Source organism: Aplidium turbinatum, chromosome 2, assembly GCF_918807975.1.
Source record: "Aplidium turbinatum chromosome 2, kaAplTurb1.1, whole genome shotgun sequence".
Taxonomy (NCBI): domain Eukaryota; kingdom Metazoa; phylum Chordata; class Ascidiacea; order Aplousobranchia; family Polyclinidae; genus Aplidium; species Aplidium turbinatum.
In genome coordinates this window covers 9,168,400-9,194,369 of record NC_137473.1, presented here as the reverse complement: position 1 = coordinate 9,194,369, position 25,970 = coordinate 9,168,400, and the positions used below count along the sequence as shown (strand labels likewise).

Here is a 25,970-nt window from a genome sequence, read left to right as displayed (position 1 = left end):
CGAGTATAAAGATTCAAAGCCGACCAATATGGGCTACATGGCCGTATAATCTCTTAATGGGAACTCCGTTCGCTTTACCTCGCCTTCATAAAACAAATTCTAACCTCTCGGCGATTGCATGATGTCATGGTTTTATTATCCACATTGTTTAGGTAGTGTTGTGATTTTCAAAATGTTTTTGATTAAAAGTGGTTTTAATGATATCGAAGTGTACGTTATTTTACTTTTTAGGGCACATGAAAAGTAAGTTATAGTAACTTTAAATCTTAAATTTTAGTTGGTAATCTTGCTTGTTTTAGTAAATGCAGAGATAATCAAAAGTGTTTTCTGATGTGTAATCAAAGCTTTTCTTATAAACCTAGTTAACATTTAATTGAAGACTAATTTTCATTTTTGTTGTTGTTGAAAGAATTACATTAAAATGACAACTGCTGATTAGAACACCAACTTAACAGCTAATTGTAGAGAAGGGTTTTCTGTAAATTTCATTGTGCAGATGAACTGACTGAACGGCTCACTGACAGCTCCACTGCTTTTAATTTAATTACATCGAGACTTGATAGTGAAATGAAACTTTTTAATTTTTATATAGAATCTTGTAATGAATATTGAAATGTCTGCCGTCATGTTATTTGACAGACAAATAACAACATGGTTCAACTTTACCCTCAGGTATCCAGTGACGATATTGACGTCACTCAACAAGATCTAAGGGTCTTACTTGTTATTCAAGTAACTAACAGCAACGAAAACTTTGTTAAAACACTTGGAGTTCTTGTCACCAAACAAAGTGGATATATATTTGTTACAACAGATAAACCAGTCTATAGGTGAGTAATCTAGTGTATAAAACGAGGGATGCACTCACCACTAAGGGGTGCGAGACCTGTTCTTACGGAGTGCTGGGAGTGCTGAATCATTAAGGTTAGTGATAAAACGACGTAACAAGTTGTGCTTGTTTACTTGACTTCAACAAACATTCTGAATCGTAGGCGACTATTACTTTTCAGCCATTCTAGGAGGGGCTGTGAGAACTGGTTGATTATTTCAAGGTGGTGCCAACAAAGCAAACGGTTAAGAACCACTGTAATAAATGGACTGTCTATGTTTTTTTTGCGATTTGTGGGAGTGGTGCTTAGAGAAGTTTGTCTGACGGATCCTTTTTTTCTGTTTTAAGATTACTGCCCTTCCATCGCATTTCTTCCAATGGCCCGAATCCTCACGTCATTTTAGATGATCATTGATCGTTGTTTCAGTTTTCAATTTTATGTTTGATTTTCGAACATTAAAACAAAAAATATATCGTTTACCATAACTTATAGCATAAGTCTGGAAAAAGGTAGAAGCGACAAAACGCAAACGCTAAAGCGTTCACGAGACCAAAATGATTTACTAAATATAAAGATTTAGCACGGTCACAACACCTTAAAAAATTTTGAAAAGTGAAAGAAATGTAGAAGAAGTCTCAAAAATGAGCGTCTAAGAAAAAATTTATATAAAAAAATAACAAAACAATTAAAAAAACGACAACTTCAAGGACATTGCTATATGTTAGTCGGCCGTGGTGCCTCAAGAGTATTGAAGGTCAACGTAGGAGACACTGCTCTAGAACCTGAAGTCAAATAAATTGATCTGTAACAAATATCTCGCTTAGCCTATCTACTTTTTCAGACCAGGAGAAAGTCTTTCCATTGTATTATCTACATTGGATCAATCCATGCGACAATATGGAAACTCTTTTGTGACTATCACGATAAAAGTTTGTTCAACTTGTCTTTGTTTTAATGCTTGTTTTATGATACTTCTGACTGTATTTCCTTTAATTGTAATTGGTTAAAAACAAATCTTTTATCATCAAACAACCAAAGGTTTTTTTTTGTAAGCCGAATCCTGGCAGTTTCTCACACTTGCATACTTTGGTCATACTTGATTAGCAAGAACTTGGCTGAGGGCGATACCGAATTAGCTTCTTCAGTCAGAGGCGTGCACACCCTCAGGAAGAGACAACATACTGCCTTTTTAAAAGGAAAATATAAAAACTGCCGGGTCAACGTTTGTTGATATTTTGCTCCAGGAATATTGTAATTGTATTAGAAATGTGACCAGAGACCCCGTTTTAGCTGTGACTGCTTTTGGGCATAAGCTTCTGGGCTACTATTTTGCTTGAGAATACTTGAATAAAAATACGTAGTCAACTGTGACTCAGTCATGGACTTCTGAATAGTAGAATCTGGACTGGAAACCGACTTTACGAAGTGTACAACAGTTGGCCAAAAAGTTACCAGTTCTTATTTTAGTGCTTTTTCAGTTGCTCCCCACCCCTTCTCGTACAGTACCAGCACTGTACGAGTTAGGGTTATTCGCTAAGGCAGGTTTTTGGATACCTTAGTAACTAACCCTAAACTTGGTTGTTGGCCAACTGTTGGCCAACTGTTGTACCAACTGTTTGGCCAACTGTTGTACCAACTGTTTGGCCAACTGTTGTACACTGCGTAAAGTCGGTTTCCAGTCCAGATTCTAGTATTTAGAAGTCCATGACTCAGTAGGCTAAACCTATTTTTTCAGACTTTATTTGTCACATATAAATAAAGAACAGATTTCCAACATGAGCATACACCACGCAGAACTCACTGGGACACGGAGTCGGAAAGATGGAGCGACTGCAAACATCAGAAGCAGGATTTATGGGTACATTTTTCGATCTTGACGAAAATGCAGAGTTAGGTCTTTACAAGGCAGAAGTAAAGTTTTCAAATGCTGTACGTTCTTGTGTTTTTTCTTCTATACAACATTGGTGAAATTTAATGCTTTACAAGTAGGCTAGATTGGTTTGGTTTTTGAATCTTTATCCTCGGACTGGACAAAGCCTTGATAGGTTATTCCTGGTAGTTTCGCATACTTGTAGAGACTCTTGACGCAGGGCGTGTACCGAGATTGGCTGAGTGAAGTTTTCCGGTTGTTGAAATGTTGCTGCCGGAGAATAATTTGAAAGAAAATAGTAATAGCCTACTGCTAAGAACTGTCTTGATAAAATGACAGAAAAATGCAGCTCCAACACCAGCTGAATTGTTCATTCAGTGAAGTAAAATAGTAAAGCAAAAACACATTGTTTCATTGCTTAATTAACATTTCGGGTACCAAGACATTGCGCATCCTCAGAGCAAGAAAAGTGCAATACCGAATTTTGAAAGGATATACAATACTGCAATAAAAGTATAGGAAAAAGTATATTTAAAAGTGCAGTAGCCTATACATTTTTAAAGTTGGCAAGTTTCAAGGTTTATAGCTGCAAAATTGAACCTAAAAATTAAACATCCCTGAAATCGATCTTCAACTAGAAAACTTCCAGCATGACCTAAGGAAATTTAAATTTTACTGGAAAAAAAGTTGAACTCCATTAAAAGTTTTCGAGTTCAAACTTGCAGAAACAAGAAACTGAAGAATATAAACTTGTAAATATATTTCTAAACCGAATAAAAATCGACTTTGTCTGCAGCATGAACTTCTACTGAGCAACACAAAATATACCGCAATTTATCGATGTTGAGTAGTATACAAATATGTTTTGAAGTTTGATTTATCTACAGAGCTATGAAACGTCATCGGTGACTAATTTTGCTGTAATGAATTATGGTAAGTAGTCAATTATTTACAACTTACTCAGGCATTTCAGAAATATATAAACACCCAATAAACTAATGTTTTAAAAATGTAATACAACCAATAAGTCACGCGTTTCCAAAACATTTCAGTAATATTGAAAATTATCAGTGATGTCTATTCTTGTTAGAATTACAGCTATATTAAAAGTTATCGCAAGAGTGTATTACAAAACACTTCAATTTTGTTTTGTGTGTATAATTTGGGAGTGGCCTATATTTTAGTTACTGTTGTTGGGGTAGTCATTATCATATTGTCATTCATAATAATAAATCATTTCATTACCAATGCTTTTGTTTAATTGAGACGGAACAGAATTCAGATTCTTACATCTAAAGTTAATTTTGAATGCAATTTTTATTTCTAATCCACTGATTCCTTTTCGATTAAAACTAAAAAATGTTTACCCACAGAAGCAAAACTTATCATACTATGTCTTGGATGTGCTAACAGCGGAACATTCAACGATTAAGCAGATCTACACATACATCCTGCTGTTTAACATCACCAATTACTAGTATAACGATAAACTTGACATAAACTAAGGTTCTTCTTCTTGCGTTTGAGGCCGCCATAGATCACGTTGTTACATCCAGGCGCAGCAGCCAATAGAATGTGTGTTCATCGAGCGTTGTGAGGTCCACATACAGTGTTGTACGCGTCATTGAAATAAATTGACGGCGTCAGCGTCAGCGCGAATTGCCTAAAAACTTTACGGCGTAAAGGACTGCGTAAGCTCTTAAAGAAATTGACGGCGTCAGCGCTAATTTATAGCGCTATTTTTTGCCAGCGTCTCATAAAACGGAAATTTTTCAATCAAGTTTAGGCTAACAATAGCTATAAATAAAGAGCAGGTATGTTTAGAGACTGTATTGTAATTAGCTGCTCAGCCTATTAGTTATTTCCTTGTAGAAAAACAAGTATTTCAAAACATTTGTCTGACAATCTGCTGCGTTTGGGACGCATAATGAAGTGAAAACATGCGTTCCACAGCAGCGCTGTTTGCTATTGGTGTGTTGTATTTCAAAACCAAGTTGAAAACATTTACTCGGAAAGGTATCACTGTTCCAAGTGTGCTGTGATAGTTCAGCATGTATAAATCTTTCAACGAGGTGCAATGCACCAACATCGCTCTTTTCAGGGGCATAGAGCTCTTGAAATAAAGTATCTTCAACTTCCGCGATGCCATTCATGGATTTTTCGCCTTCTGTCTCTGATCCCTCGTTCTCAATACATGTGTGATCACCATTTGGCGAACTTCTTCCGCGTGTATTCCAGGAAGCCATTCCAACCAACGCAAAAGCCGGTAATTCGGATGAGTCGCGCTGGCCAGAATACATTGTAAAACTCTTATTGTGAAACGAGATTTTCCATGAAAACAAAAAATGACGCATAGCGCTTGACGCTTAAAATCGGCAAAATAATTGACGGCGCTATCACTTCCGTCAACTGAAAAATAAATTGACGGCGCTAGCCTCAGCGTCAACAAAAAGTTGACGCCGTCAACGTACAACACTGTCCACATATCTGTGCTGGGATCTATATACAGGACAATGATATACATGACAATGATATAGTCGATATACAGGACAACTAACTGATATGCGGAAAAAGGTAATCAAAAAAACAGAAAATACCAACACACACTAAATTGATAAATTAAAATGTATTGTAGAGTTTTCGCCATACGAATGTGGCTTCATTGGTAAGATACATATCATTCTTATTGAAAAAGATTCTATATTCTGATTATTCATCAATAGAATGTTATCAGTAGGGTCCTGTGTTTACTATATTTTTAGCATCATGTCCTTCAAACCAATTACAGCAGGCTATATTAATTTTACTAGACCTGCCATTGTTCAAACTTTCGATGGATATTGCAAATCCTTTTGTCTTTCTTACCGATAAGGAGGTGGAGCTGAACGTGAAAACTTCGCACAGGTAGGCCTTCTTATTTAGACCGAAAAGTTCGACCTTAAAATCACATTTTATGATGTTTTAGTTTTTGACAGGGACAAGACTAGCTTTAGTCTTGAATGCAATAATATTAGTAGAACTTAAGTAAATGTTTTAGTCTGAAACTAGAATGTAAGTTTTTCGTTATGGGCAAAATTCATTTTATCTGAAATTTAAGCTTGTTATTATTACCAATCACGGAATTTGTTGGTTTGTTTATTTGCAGCAGTTCAATAGCATCAGTCCAAGGTTCTTTGTCAATATCTGTGACGTTGAAGAAGACGCCGTCCAGTATCCCTGAACTTGTGTTAAACATTCCAGAAAACTTCTTTCTTTCAGTAAGCTTAATTTCAACAATTTATGGATTGTAATAGGCCTACTGTATTTCGTACCAATATTTCAACTTCTTGCCCTTAGAACAGGCCCTTAGAACTGAAGAAAAAGTGTGACAAATAATAGGGTTAGGCCTGTTTAAAGAGGTTAAAGTTTTGACTGCAGCATCAATTCATTTAGAATATAAGTTATCATCATTCTCATCATCAGCCAGCCATGCCACTGCTGGCAGATGGCCTCCGCTTATGTTTCTACACCATTCTGTCTTTCGCTGTTCTCCTCCAGGTGATGACAATCGTTTAGTCAATGTCATCCTGCTGTGTCCTTTTCGGTCTTCCTCTAGTTCTTTAAGCTGGTTGTTGAAAACACCACTCACCTCTACCTCGGTTCTTATATATAATTGGGTGGGCATAATTGCTGCAGGACAGGTGGCCGAGATAAAAGAACTGGCCACCCTACTCTCCTTAGTACCGAAGGCTTAGTACAATGAAATCTTTATCTTCTCATATTCGACACTTGAATCAAGTATGGGACCACCTTTTCCTTACCTATTTCTTTTTACTTTTGTTTAAATAATCGGTTTGAAGGTATAGTTTGTCAGTCTACAACTCTACATGTCCAGGCAGTTTTGTGTGTGTAGAAATGAAGAAAAACCAGCAAGCTGATTTCTTGTTGGATGCAGATCATTATTTTTTAGCTGACGTTTGAAGCGTGAAACTGAAGAGTGTATTTTTAAAAGTGCCCAAGTCCAAAATTTCCAAAGTTGAGAAAGGACTTATATACTTTTAAAACAAAAAGATTTGCGTGTCGTGAAATTTATGACAGTTTTAAGGTAAACTTGGACACTTTTTTCGTGCTGAAATTGCAACAATATTTAGAAGAACTTTTTCTGATGTTAACTTCTATTGAGCGAAGTGTGACTGGGGTATTTTTAAAATTGGCCCTTTCTTCAATTGGCAATGGATGTGATTAAGCCTTGTCACCCAGTAAAGTATTATGGTGTGAAATGCAAATTTCACAGTAACTTGTTTAAAAACTAAATCTATTTTTCTCATTTTTTGTAATTATTGTATATTTCTTAAGTTTCTTAATGAAAAGATAAGATATGAAAGTCACATTAACAAAAAAAAACATGAAACACTTCTATAGATATTTTTAGACTAACTTCTTGATCAAAAATTGCGGTACAAACTAGCAACTGAGCCATAACAATCATGTCAAACTTTTGTTCAGGGGCGTCGTTTTGTTGGAGACATCACCGTCAGCTTTCCTTTGTCTAGAGTAAATCGTATACTAGGTGAAGGAGAATCTTTGTCCTCACTGGCTGCCGCCGAAGCCACGCTGATAATAGAAGCTTCTGTGATTGGTAAGAAGATTTTTCATTGTTTGCAAGCTGAAAAAGTTAAATTTATTTCAATTGGTTATTGCTGTATTGTATTTAAATGCCTGAAGGTGAACACGTAGATTGATTTTCTTGTCTTCCCATCATCTCAATCTTCAACCATACTACCGGACGTAAACGTGGATAGGAAAAAAATTATTTAAAACTTTTGAGTGTTCAGTATACAAATACTTAGCCAGCGACATAGTCGATTTGTGAGAGCTGGTGTACGACACTCGAAAAGGCGCCGGTTCGACACCGCCCAGGAGTGGTGTCAACACGATGATTGGCTTTCTTGCTTTGCTAACCACTTATTCAACCACTGGGCGTAAGCCTGGATACGATAAAAGACGAAAATATAAAAATACACCGTCACAAAGTTTACTTAAATTGTTTTCTATAGATTTAGACACTGGAACAATAGAATCAACAGCAAAAGAGATTCCTTTTGTTACGTCACCTTATCGCATAGTAACTGATCGCGCATCAGGGTATTTTACTCCACGTGCACAATATCGATTGCAGGTCAGGACATTCATTGTTTGAAGAAGAGTTTATAGTTGCTTCTAAAAGTGGTTGGTGGCATATGTAGTTTTCATGCCATATTATGATACTGTGCATTTAGTGTGCAATGCATGATTACTGGATTACTCTTGCACATCTGAAACCATGTTTTTCTTCCCTTGATGAACTTTGAGCAGCCAGTTATATCAGTGACGCTGCGAAGTAGAATATTGTCATATCTATCTTTTTTTCAATTAGCAAAATTAAAATGCATGTACTTAATAGTTCGTGGTTTTACTTATTGAATATATATTTTTAGGTTGATATTGTGGATGCTGTGGGACAAAGACCAAGGCCAGACGTTGCTGTCCAGATACTTGGTGAGGCTGAACTCCGATTTTGATTGATTGAGAGAATCTCTATCCTCGGATTGAGAAAGTTTCTGTGAGAGCTTAATCGCTCCTTCCCAAAATTTTATCTTGCTCCTTCTCCAAATCATGTTTCAATATTATAACAACGTTTTAAAACTATTATAATTTAGATTAGATAGCTTTTATTCCCTAACGGTTTCTTTTGTCTCCCAAATTTGTTTTTCCAGCTTTGTCACTACTAGCTTTGAACATGAATCTGGGGTGGTAAAAGGATAAACCCTCGGCCCCAGAGGCTCACACGACGACTGCCCGATTTAAAACATTCGGACTGTGGATAACTTTCAGATAAGCCACGATATTAAGAAACAATATCAGCAACGTGTCTGGAACGTCCCATAAATGTGGTCTGGCAACGTTAGATTTATAATTTCACGATCAAAGCTTTCTAGGATACTTTGTTATTTAAGTTTCCACCGTGATAAGGAATATTGGAATAGCATTGCAATTTGAATACCATGTGTTTAGGCTACATTTCGTTTTAGCACAGCTTACAGTGTGTTTGATGATTGAAAATGTCCCTTTAATTGTAAATAGAATAACAAGCCAATCAGAGTATCCACCATTATCAAGCATGTTTGTCAACATCTATCAAAACACATAAATACTTGATCTCGTTTGGTGTCAAACCGCAAATTTTTTTAGAAACGGTGAAACACTCTCGCATCTCCCAACCAATAATTTTATGAGATGTGAGCAATTCTTATTATCACGTAATCAACTTCCACTCATGTGAACTTAAGTATTAGGGCATGCGATTGCATCATGCTAATCTAATAACAACAATTATTGCAGTTTTGCAAGGTGAAGTTCGCGCCATTCTGACACGAAGCGATGAAAATGGACAAATCAATTTCTTGATAGATATGCCTGACTCAAAAGGACAGGTTGACATTAGCGAATCTAAAAACTAAAGTTTAGTTTTAACTATTTTTGTGGAGGTTTATTTTAGTCTTGGTAGGTAAGAAAACCCGCCCACACATTTATTTCAAATGCTTCATTGAATAACTTATAAGATGAGAGTGTTCATGTTCACCATGTATCCAATGTTAAAATTCCTTGTGTTTGTTAATATTATGTGACACCCTATGATCATTAGAAGTGCCACAGTCATTAGAAGTGCTATTGAAAGCTGGCTTTATGCTCTTGCTGGTGGTCGAATCGATAACCTTTTAAGCTTTGATGAAATGCTTTCATCATTTGGCCAATGAACCTGGTGAATTTATGCAGTGACTGACAATAACCTTACAGCTTGATATTGGGAGTAGGCAGTTCTCCAAGAAAACAATTCTTCCCCAGCAACTTGACAAGAGCTAATTTTTTAAAGGCCGAGTGACGAGAGGGATAGTTCAGGGACGTAGTCACAGGAGGCTTGGCTTGGGGGTAATCACACCCCAAAATTTTTCTTGAAATGTTTAAATACGATTACATTTTTTTAATGCCGTTGAAACTCATATTGAATGACGTTTGCCTCCCCTTTTTTTTCTAACTACGTCACTGAGTTAATTTGGTTGGTTGGTTTTGAATCTTTATCTTCGGACTGACAAAGCCTTGATAGGTTCTTCCTGGTAGTTTCGCATACTTGTAGAGGCTCTTGACGCAGGGCCGTTTACTGAGAATTCGAGATTAGCAGAGTGAAGTTTCCGATTGTTGAAGTGTTGTTGCCGGGGAATTATTCCATTTACTAGGTGCCACTGAATGGAAAGCAGTCCTGAAATGCGTTGCTCAAGCGCACACCCCGAGAGTCGAACCAACGCCGCGTGATCTTGAGCCGGGTGCGTAACCACTGAGCCAACGGGGCGGACGTAATTTGACGCTCGAAAGGACATATAGGTCAGTCTCCTCACAAGAGCATATGTTTGTGTATTAGCAAGATACTTGCCGTAATGACACGTTGAAAGTTGGACAGAACAATGGATTTCTTGCTGCACGTAGCCTGTGGTTAAATCAGTTTTATCACCAGGCAAAGCCTAAGCTACACATGATTTAATAAAACTTTTGTGGTCTTGAAAACGTAACCCACAAAAGTAAAGCCACCTACAAACACACCTGGGTGCAGTAAAAAGATTATATGACATCTTCTTAAATCACAAAACATTTATCTGAGTTCTTGAATATTTTTTGTTTCAAGATTTTAATGCTCACCACAGTCGATCCAGACCTGGACTCTTCGCACCAAGCATCAGCGTTTTTGCAATTGAGGGCATATCAATCTGCAAGCAACAGCTATCTACAGGTTATATAGTTTGAACTAGATTGATTGGTTTATTTTATTGTGCAACTCCGTATCTAACAACACAACAGCAAAAATGACATAGCATGCAACTGAATTATACTTTAACAAAAAATAAAGGTGCTGCTAACAGCATCTTTCAATTAAATGACAACGGGAAGCTGCGAAGTGACAGTATTCGAGTCCAACAGCCACCCTCAAGTTTGCAGCTTCTGAAGTTGCAGTTTTTTGTATCCGGTGTATCTGGTTCTGAAAGTTTTTATGTACGAAGATCACCACAAACAGTAAGATGCACTGTAGCAGCATTGCTTCAAGTATATTTAACTCAAAAAATAGTTTTGATATTGCATTTGAATCCAGTTCACCTGGATTTCGTTTTAATGCTTTATTCTATTTTGGAAAAAAATCTCTTTCATGAAGCATTTTTTTAAATTAGAGGCTGTAGGAGCTTGAATTTCGTTTGTCTAGTAATGTTTGCAACGCCGATATTACTTAGCTTAGATTTGCTGCAGGCTATAGGGTAGCCTACTATAGTAGTCCCGGCTTATTACGCCCATCTCAGAACTGGGCAATTTTTGGCTTATTAAGCGGGTAGGCCTATTAAGCGGGTAACAAATTGTAACCTATTGCAGAAATGAATGTGCGTAATGCCGGACTGTACCAAATTGGGCTTAATAAGCGGATTTACCTAGCCTATTAACCGTGAGATTAATATGCGGGGACTACTGTATTTGGATAAAAATGTGATTCCATCAACTCTATCTGCACCATTGTTCTTATGCTGCTATAGGCTATGTTACAATTATTTTAGTAAGTTTGACAACAAAACCAATGTGCAGTATGATCAGTTGCATTACCGGGGACGTGTGAGAGAGGCAATGACTGCTAAAAGGGCTCAGTTGGCCACATATTGCAAATGCTGAATTTTTGCTGCGAGAAAATATAACCTTGGTTGGTTTTGGATCTTTATCCTCGAACTGACAAAGCCTTGGTAGTTTATTCCTAGTAATTTGGCTTAGGCCTACTTGTAGAGGCTTTTGACGCAGGGCTGGTTACCTAGATTAGCAGAGTGAAGTTTTCCGGTTATTGAAGTGTTTTTGCTGGGGAATTATTCCATTCATTGTGGATAAAAATGTGAATCTGGTTACTCTAACAAGGTACTTTCGAAATTTCGATTTCTAAAGAGATAGTTTGCCATTCCGATTAGCTAAATCTCAGATCTTGATCTCTTTTTAATGTGAATGTGTGTTGTTCAGATTCAACAAAACGCAAGGTTGCAGAGGGTCGGAACAAATTCGTTGTTGACTTTCACATACAATCAAGATATCACAGAAATTCGATTTTTTGTAAGTTTCGTTTACAGACGTATAATAACTTAGTGCAGAAGGTGATCACTCAGCGAGTGTTTTTGAAAAGTAGGTTTGCTGCAATGTTTGGTTGGATAAACGACAGTTTGATTGAAAACGACAGTTTGATTGAAATAAATATATAATTATTAAATGATCTGGCTCGGTAACTTAGTAATTAAAATGTCCACTTCTGAATTGATAAACATGAGTTCGATACACTGTCACATCATATCCAAAAATAAGTTTAAAATGGCGTTGAACGTTATTTCTGCGTGACATCCCAAGAAAAAATGAAGAGGATACGAATGCACTCAGTAAGTATTCTACTGCTCTAACACTGTCTGCTTGGTGAAGTTGTGAGAGCAGCAGATACCTCCAATTTTATGTGAAACACATTATTATTATTATCTCACACAGCGCAAAAATGTTATAAACTGCTATCGCTTTGTTTGATTTCTAGGTGCTGGCCAGAGGTAGCATCGTGGCAGCTGGCACAAACAGCCCCATCCCATCAAACCGGCAAAGCACAGATTTCATTCAAATCACTCAAAAAATGGTTCCTTCGGCAAGAGTTGTTGCTTATTATTTCAAGGATGAAGAACTTGTTTCCGATTCGCTTTGGTTTGACGTGGAAGATCAATGCAAAACGGTTAGAATAGGGATTCTTAAACTTTTTAACTGCGCAGTGCGTACTCTTCCGATAAGCGAAGGCATCTACGTGTAGTGTGTAGGTTATAACCAGCACACGAAGATTGGCTTCCTTGCCTTCCCGTCCGCTTAATCTAAATCTTCAACTACCGGGTGTAAGCCCGGATACGACAAACAACAAAAACAACCAGCACTAGAGAAAGCATCACAATCCTTACTGAAAAAAAAATTATTACACACAACAAAATTATTACACACAACAAAAGTATTACACACAACAAAATTATTACACACAACAAAATTATTACACACAACAAAAGTATTACACACAACAAAATTATAACACACAACAAAATTATTACACACAACAAAATTATTACACACAACAAAAGTATTACACACAACAAAAGTATTACACACAACAAAAGTATTACACACAACAAAATTATTACACACAACAAAATTATTACACACAACAAAAGTATTACACACAACAAAATTATTACACACAACAAAATTATTACACACAACAAAATTATTACACACAACAAAAGTATTACACACAACAAAATTATTACACACAACAAAATTATTACACACAACAAAAGTATTACACACAACAAAATTATTACACACAACAAAATTATTACACACAACAAAATTATTACACACAACAAAAGTATTACACACAACAAAATTATTACACACAACAAAGTTATTACACACAACAAAAGTATTACACACAAAAGTATTACACACAACAAAAGTATTACACACAACAAAATTATTACACACAACAAAATTATTACACACAACAAAATTATTACACACAACAAAATTATTACACACAACAAAAGTATTACACACAACAAAATTATTACACACAACAAAAGTATTACACACAACAAAATTATTACACACAACAAAAGTATTACACACAACAAAATTATTACACACAACAAAGTTATTACACACAACAAAAGTATTACACACAAAAGTATTACACACAACAAAAGTATTACACACAACAAAATTATTACACACAACAAAATTATTACACACAACAAAAGTATTACACACAACAAAATTATTACACACAACAAAAGTATTACACACAACAAAATTATTACACACAACAAAATTATTACACACAACAAAAGTATTACACACAACAAAATTATTACACACAACAAAAGTATTACACACAACAAAATTATTACACACAACAAAATTATTACACACAACAAAAGTATTACACACAACAAAATTATTACACACAACAAAAGAATTACACACAACAAAATTATTACACACAACAAAATTATTACACACAACAAAAGTATTACACACAACAAAATTATTACACACAACAAAATTATTACACACAACAAAATTATTACACACAACAAAAGTATTACACACAACAAAAGTATTACACACAACAAAATTATTACACACAACAAAAGTATTACACACAACAAAAGTATTACACACAACAAAATTATTACACACAACAAAAGTATTACACACAACAAAATTATTACACACAACAAAATTATTACACACAACAAAAGTATTACACACAACAAAATTATTACACACAACAAAAGTATTACACACAACAAAATTATTACACACAACAAAAGTATTACACACAACAAAATTATTACACACAACAAAATTATTACACACAACAAAATTATTACACACAACAAAAGTATTACACACAACAAAAGTATTACACACAAAAGTATTACAGTGTTACACAAACAGAAAAAGTATATTTTAGCTATTTTAATCATTTCTTTACACATTGAAAGTAATAGATAACGTTGACGTTGCTCCACAAGTAAGATCGGGGAAGTGTTTAAAAAAGACCCGCAAATAAAGCACGCTCAAACTGAAAGCTTTGCACCAAAAATCGTTGAAGTGTCAATGCGAGAAAGTACAAGTCTCGTAGGCTACTTCACAATTCTGATTTCTGTTTCGTACGATTAGGAAAGTACGAACCTCACTTTGGCAATCTATAGGTTAGAATTCAGAAAAATACAATTTTCACTTCAAATCATTCTCTGTTCTTTCTAATTGTATACATCTGATTCTAGGACCTGACATCAAACATTCCAGAAGTTGTACCACCTTCTGTGCCCCTTGGAATAGACATTTCAGGTAAGAAACGATTCAATGCAACTCATTGTTACTTATTGTTATGAAGAGCATGGGAAACTATGGCATACCGACAGAGTAGCATTGATATAGGAACCAAGGAATAGGTTACTTTTGAATTTAAGCTCGAGATGATTTTAAGGCCCCGAAATTTGTAAAGCGACCAAAAACGATGAAAGTACTGGTTATCCTTTAGAAATGTGCCCTTTCATTTAAGCTATTTTTGTTGGCAACAACTCCTATTTTTGAGGGAAAACCTTTAAGTCTAACTAACTTTTTTCTTGATGATCTTGGTGGGCTTGGTAGTTTTGTAGATTCTCCATTCATAGATGTATTGAAGAAGTGTCTTTTGGTCCCAGGATCTCATAATTTTCAGATCCAGATTATCCTTGTAACAGCCATTATTATTATTGTAACTGTCTCCGCCACCAGTGTAGCCAAATCGTTTGGCATCCGCTGGCTTCGATCAATCTTTCAACAAGGTTGATAGGATCTCCATTCTGTTTTGTCCTTTGCGATGTTTTGCAATCGATGGAGATGTGGTGTGCTGAGTAGGGATCCCAGGCCAGCTTTTCTGATGTCAGATCTCAGCAGTTGTAATAAGTTTCCTGAAAAATTCCTGAAAAATCCTGACTGACAGGGTGAACCGCGAGAAGGTTATCGTCTTTCCCACCCCTGTAACAGCCATGTATTCCGAAATTGCTTGTTTTTTGAAGTCAGATTAATTTTTGATGTATAATGTTGAAAGCTACTGCTGTAAAGCCATTCATTTTGCTTCTGACTATCTAAGCTGTTGCAATAAATAAGTAGCGTATAACACAAAGATGGAAAGCGTAAAGGTAATGGTGACTAAACGTGACATTTTCAAGTGCTGCTATCAACGTCGTTCATACTGCGGCGGCAAACATCGCACCCATTAATGTTCTGAACTGTTTTCAAACTTTAAAGGGTCAAGAAACGGAGTCGTTGGCCTACAAGGCTTCAATGGAGCGCTCAATGTGTTTTCCGACGGAAGTCGGTTATCTAGAAAAGACATGTTTAACAAAATGGCGAGCTACGACCAAGGCTGTAGAAAAGATGGACGTGACGGGCTAGAAGTGTTTTGGGTAAAGTTTTTAAGCTGACAACTGAAAATGAGTGCCTCGTCAGCTCGGTGATTACGCGCCCGACTCAATATCAAGCGGCGCTGGTTCGGCGCTCGGGGTGTGCGCTTCAGCAACTCATTTCAGGACTGCTCACCATTTAGTGGCATCTATTGGATGGAATAATATTCTAGCAACAATACTCCAACAATCGGAAAAACTTTAGGCTACTCTGTCAATTTCGATAACTGGCCCTGCGTCAAAAGCCGCTACAAGTATGCGAAACTTCCATGAATTACCTATCAAGGATTTGTCAGTCCGAAGATAACGATTTAAAACCAAACCGATCTACGTGTGCTTACATTTATGATTTTTGCCATTACGTTTACGATATAGCTTATAGTGGTTCAATGCTAATTCTTATTTCTACGAGCAATCATAGCCAAAGCTGCAGTTTTGCCATTTTTGGACAAATAACTCCTTACCTTAATAATCCATGACTAATATTTGATGATCTAATAATAAGACCTATGTATGAAAATTCAAAGAAAATGAAGGAGTGTAGGCCTACCAGAAAACATCTATAAGATTGGCCCATGATGCAAGAGAAGGATCCACAGAGGATACAAACTGATGTGCATAATATCAACAAGTGAAGAAAAAGATATCTGTAACCTCTCAAGTACATGTAGCTTCACACAAAGTAAAAATTTTAAAAATGTCTTTTTAGACATTGTCTTTTTAAAAGTGTTCTTTTTAAAAGCATAAAAAAAAGTCAATAAGTCATATAATTTTGACTTTGTGTGGATCTACATGCACTTGAGGGGTCGGGGGTCACTGATGTTTTTTTCTTCACTATGCATAAAACTTAGAAGTTGGAAATTAAAGCGAATGAGAACGCAACAAAGCCATCTTTATGTCCACTTCCAAGCATTTCGTTGGGTGCCTTGCTGGAAACACATCCATGATCGGCGTCAAATAGGTGTCGAGAAATGTTCCTAGCACTGGGTCATGCAAAATACACTGCAGTAATGAAGAAACTAACGTCATAAAACAACATTTAAAACAACAACTTGGTGAAATAAGGTTTCTTTTATGCTTCTGTAGTTTGCTATTATTCCAGAACGCTGGCGTGACCATGAGCAGTAAAGAGAACCGTCAGCTATTCGTGGATTCCTTACAGTGCGATAGCCTTGTTGAGTTGCGAACAAGAAGCAAACGGCAAACCATGACAGGTGAAAAGGAGCGGAATGAGTGGTTTGGCTAAAGTTGACTTTGCAAATTTATTAAATTTTGTAAAACAACAGAGTATATAGTTTATTTCTGACACTCAAAGAATCGAGATCTTACAAAACAATTTCAGATCAAACGTATGGATTTTCATTTAACTTTATCTAAATTAAAACAAGCTATAATATCTCACAAGTTTATTGCTTGAGCTGGCATGTATTTTTATATGTTAAACACTTTTGATACAAACAATTAACGAATTTGTTATACAGTATAAGATAAAAGAAAGTTGATTGAAAAATCAATGGATACTTGTACTTGTAAAGGATACATACCTAGAAAGCGAAAGCCGAATCGTTCATTTTTACATTGATTCAACATCTAGAATCAATGTAAAAATGAAGGATTTTGCTGTTTGGGAATTAGAAATTGGAAGATTTTACCTTATTGTAAGCCTACTTTTATTAAACTTAGTAAAATTTGAACTTTTTCAATGTGGATAAGATGTCGAGCTATTGGTTCTAATAACGTTAAATTGAAGCGCACCAATACAAATAGCTCTTATCGAAAACGAGTGCCCAGCTAATAAATTATGCTCTATTTACGTTGATTAAACGTAAGCAGACGTTGAATCAATGCAAAAAGACCGATTTTGCTGACTTGGGCAAGGATGAGATAGTTGTAGGGAAAATTGCAGCATCTATTTTCTCCAGTGTTGCTATCCCACGTAAAGATAAATTTCTTACAGAAGACAGCCATGAGGACTGCTTGGCATACTTCACATCGACATCGGTTTTTTCAAATAAGTCATTTGCACAGTGGTTGAATCAATTCGTTAAAGAAAAAGATGTTATCTCATCAGCATGTAAAAGACAATTCTTTGATACATACAAGAAAGCATACCCTAACCTCAGGTAAGCTATACTGTATATGTTGATAATTTTCATATCACATGTCCAGGGCCGGATTTACCAATAGGCTAGGCAGGCTGAAGCCTAGGGTCTCAACGTCCAGGGGCCTCAAAATTCGATTTCAAAGTTTGTAATTCTTTTAAAAACTTGACAAGTTTAAACCCTACCTAAAGTACCTATTTAAATCAAGCTTTTCAGAGTAGAAAATTCTATGCACAAGTTGCAAACAGTCATTATAACGTCTTTACTCGTTTGCATCATAATAAAGGCAATTATTGCGCGCTTTCTGCTGAAAGCTTTTATGTTAAAGTGCCGCAGTCTTCTCTGCAAAAAACAGTATGAAATAATCTAATGGTTTTCCTTGAGAATCTAATTGTTTTTTTTTAAGTTTGAGAGTAGCAGCATCAACTTTCCTTCTGTTGTTAACGAAGAAGATTTAGATGATTTGCAAGAAGAATAGGGAGCTTTGCCTCAAGCGTGCAATGCTCTGCATGATAGTGATAACCTTAGCCCACCAGAGTTTTGGCTAAAACTGAAAATGGACAACCAAGGTTTAAAACTTTTAAAGGAAGCGTATCCGGAAGATGTTGACCCGAGTCCCGAAACTTACTGATGAACTTCTATGTGCAAGAAAAAAATTAACACTGCCTTTCAATATGTGGAAGCAATATTAAGACTGTTTCTAAGCTTAATGGTCACTAACTGCTCAGGAGAGAGATCTTTCTCAAGGCTCAAAAGCATCAAAAATAAACAGAGATCGACAATGTCTCAAGTTGCATGATTTTGCTTTGACGAAAGCTAGAAAAAAAATTAGTAGCCTAGTCTTACTCTATTTGATGGCTGTAACTATTTCTTATGTCCTCGTAAACAATGGCGTAGCCGGAGGGGCGGAAGGTTGGGGGTTTTAACCCCCTTTGGCACGCGTGTGACGTCACGATATTGAGAATGATGCTTTCAGTCTCTTTATGTCTCTAAAACAAAGCTTGCCTAACTTTAAAAGAAACTGCATTAAAACAGCCAGTTTTGCCAATACCAAACATTCAAATATCTCAGCCAGAAATTAGCAACAAGAAAGCATAGAGACTTAGCTTTATTTCCGAAAAATGCCGAAGAAAACATTATCTTATTCTTTTGCTATGCCACCGGACGGTATCATTTTACAGGAATATTCATACCCACATTTTTGTTGAAAATGCTCTCAGAATGCACCAAATTCAAAGTAATTTTTCAAAATTTTCTGGGGGAGGCCCCCCAGAACCCCGCTGCTGAGTGTCGTTTTAGGCGAATACGCCGTCAACCCCCCCCCCCCCCCCTTTCAAAATTCCTGGCTACGCTACTGCTCGTAAATAAACTTTACAATTATTGCAACGGTTGTTTGATCAGAGAAATTAAAATTAAAAGCAAAACTGCCTTAACTAAATTTTTATTATTTTAATTAAAAATTTGCACCCATGAATGTGGAAAATGAAAAGAACGAAGAGTTTAATGCACTCATATTTTTAACATTAAGCAATGACATGTGATGTTGTTTAGAGAGAATTTTTGAGCTCAAAAATAGGGAGGGGCCTCACAAATGGAATAGCCTAGGGCCTCTCATGGTCTAAATCCTGCCCTGCACATGTCATTGCCATACACTTAATGTGGCCTACTAAGTATAAACATAAATACTAAACTCGTAGAACATGTTTTGGAATAATGCTATTCAATCTAATTACTGTAAGTTGTTATCACTCATCTGTCTATGGTGTTCCAGAATTACTTCTCTCCCAAAGCCGCACACTTCTGTTACATTTGTCCCGGCACCTGGGATAGAGTGATTTATTTCAACATTGTCTCAACAGCAAGCAGAAACCATGATACCGGCCGTGAAAATATTGCAATGACGTTTTAAAATCATTATAATTCATATCGAATGACGTTTCCACAGAGTTGCTTTTGTCCCCATTACAATTTTTTTTCTGTGTACGTCACTGACTTAGCCTATGTTATTGGTTCAAAGTCTATACCCAAAACTGATAGAATTGGCTAAAGCTTCGTAAAATGTGCAACTCAATAGGCTGCTGGTTGCTACACGAGAAATAAAATAATAGATAAATGAACTGATTTTTGTCTCGTTCAGTTAGTGACGGCACTGAATTCTGAGTTGAGAAAGGAAACATAAGCTAATGAAAGTATTAAATTGTGACAATTTTATATATTTGGGACTATGTAAAACTCAAGAAAAACTTTTGCCTAAAATCAAAGCTTGGTAAACAAGCAGATTATCTAAAATTCGTGCTGAAGTTGGAATTCTGTGATTTTCTGCTTTAATGGTAAACAATAAACAGACTTTGAAAGCCTCTCATTTACTTGCTCCAACAGCAAGATTATAATTTAGGCTTTTAAAGTATATACAAAATATTTTGCAATGGGCTACATGAAGCCTCAAACAGGCTCGTTGTATTTTTAACTCAGATTGAATACATTGTCATCAACGGTCATTCAAAAACGAGAAAAAAAAGTGACAACCCGACGGTTCAGAAGAACTCCTGCAATGAGGGGAGCAGCAGTTAGAACCAACTTTGAAGAGCAAGTGTTCGGCACAATACTCAACTTGTAAGTACACGAGTAAGAGATTCCAGTGTTGCTTTGTTAATTTTGGTAACATAGCTTATTTAACATTAGCGAATCTTTTCAAATAATATTGCGTTTGACAGACTTAAGTCACTTCTGTGCTTCCACAAAGCAATGTTAAACATTAATTCACAATTAGTAAAACTACGATAGAGTTCTTTGCAACACAGCTGGAAATACAATAGCATTGTTTGGAGTACGAAAGTCAGCGTGACATTCGAATACTTTACGAGCAGAGAAACTTCAAAATCAAGCAACGCTGGTTTGACTCTCGGGGTGTGCGCTTAAGCAACGCATTTCAATGACTGCTCTCCATTAAGCAGCAGCCAGTGGGTGAAATAATTCCCTGGCAACAACACTTCAACAATCAAAAACTTTACTCTGTCAATCTAGGTGACCGGGCCTGCGTCAGTTGTTCAAAACCTCTATAAGTAGGCTATGGGAAACTGCCAGGATTAAGCTCTCAAAGAAGCTTTTTCAGTCCGAGGATAAAGAGTCTCATAATCAATTACAACTATACGGTATTCATTTTGCAGAGTAATTTGAACAGCACATAAATATCGAGCAATATGCGTCAATTTCTGCATTTGCTCAGGTAGATCTAATTTCCGTATAAAAATTGAATCTAAATATCTAAAATTAAATATCTCACTTATTGAAGCGTGCACTGCTCCTACCCGCGAAAAATGTAACCTATCAGTCCAAGTCAGGCCAGCGGTTGTTTGATGGCCCTGATACTAACTTTACTGATGGTGAACTTGCCACAAGATTGACTCAAAAAATCACTTTTTTGTCTTTTGCTTTCTAAATACTTTACTCACTACTAGCCAATTTTGAAGTCTCATTAAAATAGACAAAATTAACGTAACCCAGTCAAAAAATCAACTTTATTTCAGATTGCAGACGTTAAATCAATGTAAAAAAAGTTTGTATCCCGGCCGGTTTTTGATTTTGCATGCCAATGGCGTTATTTTACTTCTTGTAGGCGATAGATTGTTACTCACAACTGTTGCTGTTTTTATCAGAAACGAGGAAGGGAGAACTGTTTATAATGTCAGGGCTCCCGATTCCATTGCCACGTTTCAGATCGAATCTCTAAGCTCCGAAAACGAAGAAGGTACCGCGAAATTTGTTTTGTGTATTTTTGGCCTTTTGATTCACATAAATATAAAATGGAGTTAACTTGTATTGTTACGTTGTTTTTACATTTAAATTAATGAAAAAGCTTTGGTAGAGAGTTTGCTTTGTTAAACCATAAACAAACAAAACGAAGTAACTTTAGCGGGTTTAACATGTTTTATTACAAAGAGATATAACATAGTTAAAAAATCAACTCAAACGTTTTCGACCCTACCTGTGTCCTCGTCAGGAATTATTTAAATCTGCAATATACATAAAATAAAAATTATAAGATAAATCTGACTATGCACTATAACTGTAACGACATTCAGGACTGAAAAGCACAAACTGAACAAGTGATACAAGAATGATGACGAGTAAATTATACGCCGGGAAACAGATCACATGAGGTGTAGAGTACAGGCATGATTGTAAAGTGCAGGCATGTGACAAACAATTAGAACACGCACAAAAGGAACGATAAGCCACAGGCAAATTCTACGCCGTAGACTTGCGGCGTAGACTTTTTGTTTGCGCTAACGCTTGCGGCCACCATTTTTTTGGATAGTTTGCGCTTGAGGCTGCGCTGTAAAGTTTTCGCGGTTTTTTAGCGCATAGCGTCAACGCATACTTTTTAATGTCTTAGCTGTTGTTTGCATTTTTTTTTATCAAATTTTCCAAATTTTGAATAAGTTGAAAGAATGTTTTCAATGGGCAAAGACATATTGAAACCAAAACGCAGCAAAACGTCAGATGAACACTTTCGGATGCTTGTGTTTCTTCGTGGAAATTCAAAATAAAACTTGTTTGTTTCGAGTGGTTTATACCGTGTGAATGTTTGGCACCTAGCAAACAAAATTAGTTAACGCTAGTGTATGCGCTAACGCTGACGCCGCTAACTTTTTTTACAAGTTGCGTTGACGCATACAGCGTATGGTTTTTCGAACGTTTGCGTTTAAGCTGACCGCGTCAATATTTTTTGTATGCGCATACATCACTGGCCACAGGCAAATGACTGCCGGTTGAGATACGGATTATTACGTTTGATTCTTAAGGCTTCCATGATCTTAGTCTGAAATTCAGATCTGTCTCGAGAGTCGATTTTAAATTGGTCGACCGAGACATTGTCAGTGCATGTTTCACAAGAGGCGATGTGCCCTTTAATTGCACTTTTGGCTGTTATGTTTGGGTTTAAGTACTCCTCTGCCCTTGTCAACAAATGTCTGGTTGACACACCAATGTATGTCTGGTTTGCTTCACGCAAACAACTACACTTGTACACAACATTCAAAGAAAGAGCAAAGGGGTATACGACTTCAGTTGAAAATATTGGTGCACTTTAAATGTTTTATATAGCCTACCGGTTCAGAATGAATGTCACATGAAAATTTCTTTTTTATACGTTTGGCTAGATTTTTTGCAAAACTTGTTGAATGTTTTATATACAGTTATAAGGTTTTGTTTTATATATAATATTTTATATCATTTTTTCAAGAAAGTCTTAAACACCTTCATGGCTGATAAACCAAACGACACGCCTGCAGAAGTAGATTTCAGTTATTTTATTAGTAGTGGAAGGTCTAGTTAGTTGAGCCAGAAATCGATGTTTTTGCAATAAAAATTTAACCACGAACTTTACCAAAAATCCGAATCCATCATGATAAATTTCAGTCTTTTGCGGTTCTTGTGAGCATGTTGTGTTTGCGACTGACTCCGATTCATATCATTTTTCGGCATTTTGCAATTTACATTCAGCCGGCTCAAATGATACCATAATTTTCACGATTGAGCCACCCATTGTTCACGGTTGATCCACCATTATTTCACTTCCAAAAGATATCTCAAAAGAGAGCTTTATGCAAAGCTAATATAGAAATTGTTCAACATTAGGTGGTGTAAAACACGAAAAAAAATATTTTGTTTACAGATGGTTTCTGCATAGAAAATTCCGTTGAAGTTCGGGTCCACAAGGATGTATTTATAAAAATACTTCCACCATACACTCTTCAAAGACTTAAAGAGACAACTATCAAAATTGCTGTATTTAATGACTGTCCCCCTGACTCCATTTCGGTAAATAGTTTAGGCTACAACGGTTAGATTAATTAAATATTTCTAGAACTATTTAGCTTCAAACAACTGTAGGTGATGTAGATCCGTTTACAAAAATCTTAAAGCCACAATGAAAAAATTTATGTACCGTACTGTAAGTAATGCATTTCACACACTTGATGTTTGGCGCTTTTTTATGCTTCAGTATCAAATACCACAAGAATAGGTACGTAACTTTTTCGGTCGGTTTTGTATAATAAGATTTAGTGAGAAGTAGGCAAATGCAGCTGTAGTGTTATGACATGAATGGGCAAAGTTGTATTGAAGATATTTGATACTGAAGATAAAAGCTTTTAGCCATTGACGCAGGGCCGGTTACCAAGATTGACAGAGTGAAGTTTACGATTGTTGAAGTGCTGTTGCCGGAGAATTATTCCATTCACTAGATGCTGCTGAATAGAGAGCAGTCCTGAAATGCGTTGCTCATGCACATACCACGAGAACTGAACCAGCGCCACTTGATCTTGAGTCGGGAGTTTCATCACTGAGTTAACGGGGCTGACAAAAGGTCTAGTATGCTACAAGGTCTGACGGTTGAATGGAATCACTACTTCTTTCTAGGTGGCTTGCTACTAAATTGTTTCAAGAATCGTTTTTGACCAGCAATTTGCGTTTAAAGCCTTAACTAGTGTCTGAACAAGGATCACGAAATTCTGACTTTACAGTCCATGATCTGACGTAGGCTATACTGAGTCGGCATACTGTCTGGTAGTTACAAAACAATTATACTGTTTTTTTAGGTGGATCTTGAGGTCCGGTTAGAAAAGAATATTTTGTGCTCTCGCTACTCGTCAGGTTTGGAACTAGGCTGCATCTAATCGAAGCATATGTTTTTTTCTAAACACTAAAGTAATACTGCTTTATTATTAATATTATAAAAGAGTGCTCAATGCTAAGCAAAAAAAACAAGCAGAGCGTATTAGCTCTCATCAAATGCAGTTAGGCTACTATTTATTAAAGACCTTAACAGGCTGTTTCACTCTTATTTGGATCATCAGAAGGTTCTCATTCAAATAGAATCTATTTTAGAACATATTGTATTTGAATAAAAACGTTCTGATGATTCCAATAAGGATGAAACAGCCTATTAAGGTTTTTAGTGAATAGCAACTGCATTGGATGTTTTATATGTTTTATTTTGTATTAAGACTTTGCTCTTTGGTGAGATTTGATTCAAAGTAAACGTTTCAAAATGTTTTGCTTCTATTTTTTTTTGACAACATCGTGTACAATCGCAAGTAGCGTAGCAAAGCGGTGATACATATGAACAGAAGAAGTGCACCACAAACAGAAAGAAGTAACTCCACAACCTTTCAAGTGTTATGATGACTGGATATCGAAAAAAGGCAATCTTCTTATCAAGTATTTATCAAGTCTTTTCTCATGACCCACTCCGTGCTTTTGTTCGGAGTTACATCGACAATTGTTTGAGTTCTGGCCAAGCATTGCCACTTCTTTTAGCGTATGCCAAGTTCCAGTAAAGTTCATTTTTTCTTTGGACAGTGTACCAAACTAGGTTTTTTGTTACTGTTTTAGCCTATACAACTACATATGGCATTGACGGACTTTTACGTCGTTTTTTTTTCGTTCTTTTAAACAGGTCAGTGGACAAAGTTAGCCACAGTATCCATAGAGACGAATCGTGCGCGAGTAACATCACTGCCTGTTCTTCCATTGAGAATACCCCGGGACGGCACAACATCCATGGATGTTCGTGCGATAACAAACAGTGGACAGATTATAGATTCGGTGTTCAGACCATTTGCTGTAAAGGTATACCTGTGTAGCAGCATAGCTTATGGACAGCGCACATTTTTTTGTTGTACTTGTAGGAGTAAAGCTGAGTTATGTGACACGTTGAAGTACTGTTTCACTTCGTCACCACAAGAATCAAGCGCGTTGATTGAGTTTTTTTCTTTTTTAAATGAACTTAATGAAGTATAATAAATAAGATAAATACAGTAAATGCAAAGGTGAGTCCCATACTTGAATCCAAGCATCGGTGGATGAGAAGATAAGGTTCTCATTGTACTAAGCCCTCGGCACTAAGGAGTGTAGGGTGGCCAGTTCCTTTCTCTCCGCCACCTTTCCTTCAGCAACTGCGCACACCCAATTTATTACACCCTGGGTAGAGGTGAGCGGTGTTTGTCAACAACCAGCATAAGCGGAGAGTCGAACCAGGATTGCATGATTGGAAAGCGAGCGCCTTATCCGATGCGCCATTCCTCCGCCATAAATACAG

The 25,970-nt window shown here is 36.4% G+C and overlaps 1 protein-coding gene across 3 annotated transcripts in view; it reads left to right on the top strand.

Moving 5' to 3' along the window:
• LOC145764879 (complement C3-like) overlaps positions 1 to 25,970 on the top strand; it is a 51,746-nt gene that overhangs the window by 2,288 nt on the left and 23,488 nt on the right. For all 3 annotated transcript variants that reach the window (XR_014288532.1, XM_082576568.1, XM_082576569.1), the window contains exons 4-25: positions 673 to 830; positions 1,672 to 1,759; positions 2,625 to 2,759; positions 3,588 to 3,633; positions 5,511 to 5,604; positions 5,846 to 5,957; positions 7,186 to 7,318; positions 7,737 to 7,858; positions 8,157 to 8,217; positions 9,061 to 9,152; positions 10,397 to 10,501; positions 11,755 to 11,844; positions 12,308 to 12,496; positions 14,601 to 14,664; positions 15,610 to 15,767; positions 16,867 to 16,978; positions 17,722 to 17,887; positions 20,339 to 20,479; positions 21,523 to 21,614; positions 23,544 to 23,689; positions 24,469 to 24,523; positions 25,329 to 25,501. Coding sequence is in view for 2 of the 3 variants with exons in the window: in XM_082576568.1 (XP_082432694.1) it covers positions 673 to 830; positions 1,672 to 1,759; positions 2,625 to 2,759; positions 3,588 to 3,633; positions 5,511 to 5,604; positions 5,846 to 5,957; positions 7,186 to 7,318; positions 7,737 to 7,858; positions 8,157 to 8,217; positions 9,061 to 9,152; positions 10,397 to 10,501; positions 11,755 to 11,844; positions 12,308 to 12,496; positions 14,601 to 14,664; positions 15,610 to 15,767; positions 16,867 to 16,978; positions 17,722 to 17,887; positions 20,339 to 20,479; positions 21,523 to 21,614; positions 23,544 to 23,689; positions 24,469 to 24,523; positions 25,329 to 25,501 (2,532 nt within the window). In the remaining variant the exon portion in view is untranslated. The remainder of the gene's footprint in view (positions 1 to 672; positions 831 to 1,671; positions 1,760 to 2,624; positions 2,760 to 3,587; positions 3,634 to 5,510; positions 5,605 to 5,845; positions 5,958 to 7,185; positions 7,319 to 7,736; positions 7,859 to 8,156; positions 8,218 to 9,060; positions 9,153 to 10,396; positions 10,502 to 11,754; positions 11,845 to 12,307; positions 12,497 to 14,600; positions 14,665 to 15,609; positions 15,768 to 16,866; positions 16,979 to 17,721; positions 17,888 to 20,338; positions 20,480 to 21,522; positions 21,615 to 23,543; positions 23,690 to 24,468; positions 24,524 to 25,328; positions 25,502 to 25,970) is intronic.